Source organism: Cygnus atratus, chromosome 15, assembly GCF_013377495.2.
Source record: "Cygnus atratus isolate AKBS03 ecotype Queensland, Australia chromosome 15, CAtr_DNAZoo_HiC_assembly, whole genome shotgun sequence".
NCBI lineage: Eukaryota > Metazoa > Chordata > Aves > Anseriformes > Anatidae > Cygnus > Cygnus atratus.
This window is the reverse complement of record NC_066376.1, coordinates 10,398,327-10,405,390: the sequence shown is the minus strand read 5'-3', so window position 1 is coordinate 10,405,390 and position 7,064 is coordinate 10,398,327. Positions and strand designations below refer to the sequence as shown.

The 7,064-nt window shown below is 43.8% G+C and overlaps 1 protein-coding gene across 3 annotated transcripts in view; it reads left to right on the top strand.

The window, feature by feature from the left end:
* Positions 1-681: 681 nt before the first annotated feature.
* Positions 682-7,064, top strand: part of CPPED1 (calcineurin like phosphoesterase domain containing 1) — a 52,660-nt gene continuing 46,277 nt past the window's right edge. For 2 of the 3 annotated variants that reach the window (XM_050713724.1, XM_050713725.1), the window contains exon 1: positions 691-829. In XM_050713724.1, the coding sequence (XP_050569681.1) occupies positions 730-829 (100 nt within the window). In that variant the 5' untranslated portion in view covers positions 691-729. Of the gene's footprint in view, positions 830-7,064 lie in introns of all 3 variants that reach the window. The other variant, XM_035548631.2, reaches the window with a different exon arrangement.

Here is a 7,064-nt window from a genome sequence, read left to right as displayed (position 1 = left end):
ATACTGTTACAGCCTTACCATGCAGCCTGCCCAGGGACACGGAGACTACATGGGCCGTGGCAGCTCACGCGATGGAGAGCAGGCACTGTACCTCTGCTGTTTTTGTGTAACCATTGGTGGTGATGTTGGTCTCTTTTCTCCGGTGACAAGTGATAGGACATGAGGCAATGGCCTCAAGTTGTGCTGGGGAGGTTTAGATTGGATGTCTGAAAGAATTTCTTGACAGAGAGCGTGGTTGGGTATTGGAATGGGTGCCCAGGGAGGCCCCGTCCCAGTCCCCGGAGGTGTTTAGGAGATGTGGGGACACGGCACTGAGGGACGTGGGGCAGTGGCAGACTTGCAGTGTTCGGTGGTGGTTGGACCTGATGATCCTAAGGCTCTTTTCCAACCTAAACAATTCATTGTGCAACCTTGTGAGTAAAATCGAGGCAAAGGCAGTGCAAGCTGGAAAACATCCCTTCACAGTGCGGAGGAAGACTGCCAGCTCTTCCAGATGACGTTGGCTCTCCTCACTTGACACGTTAGGAAACACTTGAAGAAAATCCCGCAGCGTTTTACCGACTTTTACTCCTTCGGGTGTACGTGTGTGCTCGGTTCTGCTTCACTTTAGCTCCCCCCTCCCGGGGCCGCCCCCCGCAGCCGCCCCCCTCAGCCGGGCCGGCCTCCCCCGCGCCCAGGCGCCTCCCCGGCGGAGGCGGTGCCGCCCCCTCGGCGGCGGCTCCTCTCGGCATGGCGGCCACGGGGGACGCGTTCCGGAGGGCCCGGGGCAGGGCCCTGTCCGCCTTCCGCCACGGTACGCCGAACCTCGGCGCGGGGCGGCGGGCGGGAGGTAGGGAAGGGGGGGACGGGCATGGGCAGCCCGCACCGGGCCGGGATCCCCGCGGTTGTAGCAGGGAGCGGGGCCGGGCCGGGGCCTTCCCTGGGCCTGGGTCTTTCCCCCCGCCAGAGCCCTGCACCGGGGCCGGCAAGGTGCGGCTAATACTGAGCTCCGCAACTTGTGCGGCTGTTGGTTGGTGCCGGCGCTGTGCTCCCGGGGGCCTGCAGCCGTGTGGGTGACCCAGCTCGTGGCACCCACCCGGGCAGTGTCCCTGCAGGTGTCCCTGTGGAGCCCAGCAGGGCCCCGGCTGCCTCAGGGTGGTGCAGCCCCTCGCAAGGTGGAGGGCAGCTGCGGCTCCTTCCCTGCTGCTTCCACCTGAGACCACCTCACCTGGGCAGCGACCGCACTCGTCTCCTCCCAGGTGAAGGAAGTTTGAGGCTTCGGCTGCTCCTGGGGGCACACCAGCACCGAGCATGCTCTTGTATCACACCTCTTTGTAAAAGGCTCCAAGGATGGAGAGCCTGTGCTTTTTCTAGGTCTCAGGCACCTGGCGAGCTTTAGCAGTCACTTCCTGTTGCCACACACGGAAGGTATTCTCTTGCCGTGTACCTGTTTATAAATTACAAGTTGTATTGGTTTGGCGAGGTGGGCAGGACTATTCAGTCCCAGTGATTCTGCTGTATTTTCTTGGGTATCATTTGGAAATATTTGGCTTTGCTTGTTGCCAAATAAAGAGAAATCACCAACTCTGAGCATGTGAAGTATATGTATACAGTCATTCTGGCAACCTATTAATTGCAGATGGTCTGGTTGGTTTGGAACAGAATGTCAAGCAGTTGCTGAGGGGACAGATGGCAGACAAGCCATCTAGTTACATCAACTGTATAGGGAAAGCGTAATAAAAGGAGCGTTCAAGGCAGTGTAAAAATTTCTGGGAAAAGTTGTATCAAGTGCTTCTTGAAAATTGCCTTAAACGTGGACAAAAATGTGATTTGGTTACCTGTTTTCCAGGTTTGTTTCATTCTCCTGAAGTGTCCTTGTTTGGTGTTCCGTAAATAAATATTAATTAAGACTTTTCTCAGTGACTGCTGCCTTTTAATGTTGTTTAGAATGTGTAGCCCAGCTACCGTCTCTAAATACAATGTTTCTATATTAATGTTTTACTTAGCTCTCTTCTAAGAGTCTAAAGTTCAATGCAATGTTTTAATGACTAAATGATTGGGAAAAAGGAAAAAAAAGACTCAAAGGCTAACAAAACTGAGGCAAAGTTTCTTGCAGTTTAAAATGTAAATCAATTGTCTCCTTTTTTTTCCCCTCTGGCTTTAGAGTTCATTCATCCTACAGACATAATTCCTTCTGTCAGGCAGGTAGCTACACAAAATATTTACCAGTACTGTTATGGTTTGGCACAGTTAATTTCCTTTTTTCTTACTAAACTTTCTGCAAAATTATTCTTCCACACCCTATCCCCCAGTAGTCATTTGTTCAGTCTGCTTTCACATGGTGTGGAGGTTATACCTCTAACCTGTGCTGATCTACTCTTGATACGTGAGTTGCATGAACCAGAAGCTCAAAGTTCTAAAGGTCTAAAATATCCATGTAACTGATGGAGCATAGTAGCGAACACCACATAAATTTCCTACTTTATTGGAAGGAGACCTCTGTATGTTTTGGCTTTTTTTAATACATTCTCTGTCTTTCTTATCCATGCTTCAGATGTCCACTACTTTTGTTAGTGTTTTAGTGACTACACACAGGACTGTATGTTTAGGTAAGTTCTGTCGTTTTCCCCACCACCTCTCCCAAAAACTCTAATGCTATAGCATGCCATGCAAAGAATTTCTGGGAAAGTATGTAGAGCGCTTTTTTCAAGTAACTATACAAGCAACAGTACCATCAGCTGTTGTCAGGTTGATTTTTTTTTTCCTCAAGTGGAAGAAATAGTCCTCTTTGTGTTTCTTGCAGGGTGTCTGGTATGTGTGAGAAAATAGTTGTGAGAGCAGGGAGACTGCGTGGTGCAGGAGGGAGCATCCTTAGTGCCCCAGGTGCTTTCAGTGGCTAAATTCTTGGATAGGTCATGCAGAGATGAGCTAGGATCAGATCTGGTGAGAAAAATGAAGTCACCACAAATGTAAAATTAAAAAAATAAGTAATATCAAATTATTCAAAAAAATGAATAATCCTAAATCCACAGCCTAACTATGTGTTTGAGAATCTGCTAGTTTTGTCTGATGGTTACCTGCCTCTTGCAGATCAAGGTTTTGGAACCAGAGTTGTGTATTCACGTGCTCAGTCCCGCCAGTGATGGTTTCTACCTCTGTCATGTTGCTGTCACTCAACTTTTGCAGACTAAGTTTATTCAGCTGGTCCTCATATTTTTTATTTTGTCCTGTTCTTTATTCCGTTCCTAACTATGCTGTTTAGCCGTTATTGTCTATTGAGGTAACACCTTTGTAGTACTTGCTAGAGCTTTGATTGTTTCTATGAAGTTTGTGTTTGGTTAGTTTTCCCCTGCGTGCACTACCGTGCACTTTTCTGCACTGAAGTTCATCAGCTTTCTTGAACAGTGACTCTGAGTAATGAAGTCTTTCCTCAGTTCTTCACAACCAGGCCTTGCTTGCATTTAGCCAACTAGCTTGGTGCTAGCAAACCTCACTTCCTCGCTATTCAGTTGCTCCTACAGATGGTTTTGAATATATTGAACAGTATAGATGCCAGTACAGATTCACTTGTCACTTGGGAGCTGTGCATCTTGGCCCCTTTCTTTTTTTCTGACCTGTTATTTATGTCTGAGAACCTTCATTGATGGCAGCTGGGCTCCTGTAAGAGCCTTGGGTAAGGAGCTGTGTCAGACACCTGTTGGAGATTCAAGTAGACACTATCAAGTGGATTTCCCTTGTCCACGTAAAAGCTGTTGATGACTTTCTGAAGAATCAGTAAGTGCAGAAATTGTTTTTGTTACAGTTTCTATTAGCTTTGCTGATCAGTAGGCACCAGACTGCTCGGTGCTCTGTTAAGTGTAGAAGTGATACTGGCCATCTTCCTGCTTCTCTGTACAAAAGCAGTTTTAAGAAAGAAGTAACACTCCATGGGTTGGATGGTTGTGAGTTTTTTTTGTTTGTTTTTTTTTCTTCCTTCAGTTACTTTCAAATTCTGTGGGTGCCAACTAATCCGAGCGGTTTGTTGGTATTCATGTCTATTCGTTGAATCATTTGCTGGTATTTGAGCCAGGTCTGATGCCCCATCTGTAAGGAAGGGTTCTGGCCTCAGATCTTCACAGGTTCTTCCACAGTGAACACGGGTATGAAAATGTATGTTGTTTTTCTGTTCCACCTTTATTTTTGGATGCATCTTGCATGTCTGGAGCATCTGTTAGTCTTAGTGAATGTCTGCAGCTTACCTGCTCACACTGCCTCTAAAAAGGGCTTTATTAGATTTTGGATTTATGCTCTTTCTAGTTGTTCTTCATTCTTTTAAATTGATTTCTTGGACTACCAGTGTATAAAGCTGGAAATCTGTAAAAGTTAACCTTTCAGTATATAAAATCTTTCCTGATTTCCTTATTTTGGATGCTTCAGCTTTTTTAAGAGTGCCTTCCTGTTCTTACCACCCTCCTTATGGCTGTTATGTTGTTCAGTTGGGCTGGATTCTTTTGGGCTTTTCTAAAGTCCTTCTCAGTAAATGCTGTGCATATGGTTTGAGCCTCTGGGATAGTGTCTTTGAATAGTTTCCATGCTGTCCTCAAAGATTTTTGCTCTTTTTAAAAGCTTCATAATTACATATAATTCCCCTTCCTTTGAAATTAAATACAACTGCAGTTGATTTCTTATTTTTTTTCTTGCTTTCACATGAATGTTGGGTCTTTGCACATTATGATTACCATTCTAGAACTCAACAGCAATATTTTTGATCAGGGTTTTACACTGATCAGAACAAGTCAAGAACTGCTTCCGAGCTAGCATATTCCATTCCCAGTACTGCCTCCAAGTCTCATAGAATTAGGCATTTTTTTTTCACGTGGGCTTTAAGCAACTTTCAGTGACTTCACCTTGTCATTATGCAAGCCACCCCCCTTCACACCTACAGTCATGGGCTGTAGAAGTTTCTCTATTTTCTGCAATGGGTTTACATGCTGAATTTAGGGGTGGGCATAAAGGCATGACTAGCGTTTAGCATTTCATAGCCCTCAATACAAATAAACTGTATTGGAGGGGGTATTTCCTGCCTTGATATTTTATCTTAGTTTATTTTATCTTAGTTTTTAGATAGTTTATCTTTAAAAAATAGTAGCATTGTTTAAATTATTTGAGAAACTATTCTGTCAGTTAGTGTTTCTTACTGACAGCTCTGTAGTTTAAGCTTACAGTACATCATTTCTACAGCAATTACTCCTTTAGGGAGTTTTATTTTCTCCCCTAAAATGTATTTTGATACCTGTTTTGAAGATTTTTCTTTTTGCTGATACATAAAATCATGTCTCCCATAGTAGGTTACGTTGGTCATTCAGCAGAACCCCCTGTCATGTCTTTGGTAGTCTCTAAGGTACACCTGGAAAACACAGCTGAAAGGAATGAATGCTTCATTAGATTGAAATCTTCTGTGTTTGAACATACAGAAAGTAATGCCAGTATCTTTTGAAACCGTAATTACTGATAATGTTTTAATAGCAAACAAGGAATTATTAAAGATTTAGTGCATGTACTTTATTGGTTTTTAAGCTGCTTCAGGAGTGAAAACAGCTGTTTCCAGGAATTAAATTGACTTAAAGGTGAACTGAAATTTTTGTCTTGTGTGTTATTTGTGTATCACAAACACGGCATTCATTTAAAAAAAAAATTGCTTCTTTAGAAAACCAAAGTTATGCTTCTTGTCCAATCTTATGTCCATGATTTGTTTCTAGGTATTTTATAGGCAGACAGCTAAAAGCAGGGAAGCATGTACATTCTGTTGTTATTTCATATTTAAAAGCAGACAGAAGAGGGACTTGGGCCATCTTTATCTTTCAAAAAAAAAATGCTATAGAAGTTATTAAATGCTTTTGGTTTGCTTTTTGTCTTTGGTTAGCAATCTGAGTCTAAACATGGAAAAAATCCACCTTTCAGTTGTTTCAGTGATCTTTCAGAGAAGTGAAGTCAAGTCCCCTGGCAAACCCAGCATCAGAATAAGGGTACTTTTCATATTTATTTCTGCCCATGTTGTACTGAGCAAGCATGTCCACGTCCTTTCTCTTCTGATAGTACAACATCCACTGAGAGACTGCAGCCAAGAGTAGCTTCTCATAACTGCTTTGTTTCCGTGAAATGTTGTAGAGTGTAGAGATAAAACCAAAGCAACCTCAAAGCCAGAGCTTGTGTTGACAGTCCCACCAGTGCCACTGGAAGTGCCACCAGTGCTACGGGGCTGTTGCAGGCCTGCTTGCAGTGCTCTGTATGACATCTCTAATGGTCTCCTCGGCCTTGTAGTCTGAGGAGAAATTAGAATAGAAAGGGAAGAAATAAAGGCACGTGACGTGATAATAGCTATTGTCCCCTAGAAATGGTGAGGTTTGACTTAAATCCCACCTAGGTCACTGAAGTCTTCTTGTGTGTGATCACAATGCACCACCCAGGTTTTCTCCTGTGTATGCTGCCAACTGCTCTGGCCCTTCACAGAATTAATCCTTAGATAAAATTAGAAGCTGGCACCATTTTTCAGTCCGTGCTACTTAAAATACATTGCATTGATCCTCTCTCCGTACTTTGGCGTGCATGGGAGCAGAGTAAGAGTGGGAAGCTATCGAAACTGAGGCATAGCAACATGTTCGGAAGTTGGACTTCTCCCGTGGCAATCGGATGTACGGCTCTTAAGGAGGCCTGCAAACAAAACAGATTTGGAATAGGAGCTTTGTGGGCTCTGTCAGAGCAGCTCTGCAGACCTTATTTGTCCTTCAGAAATGGAAGCCCTACGTACATCACTTGTCTGAGAAATCTGCTGACTTCTGTCTGGCATTTGTGGTTTTTGATTGCTGTGGTAATTTCAAAAAGTCATAAATGACCTCTGTGCCAGTAGTGATAAAGAACCAATTTTCAGGTGTTCTCAGCTCTGTTCAGTTTTGTGATGCAAGGGAAAAGGCAAAAAAAAAAAATATTTACTAATTGAGTCTGTCTTTTATTGCTTTACCTTTGTCTAATGCAACTATGTAGCTTATTTAAAGGCTTGAAAAATGGACCCCCCATGGATTTGAAAATTGAACCTCCTAGCCAGAAGG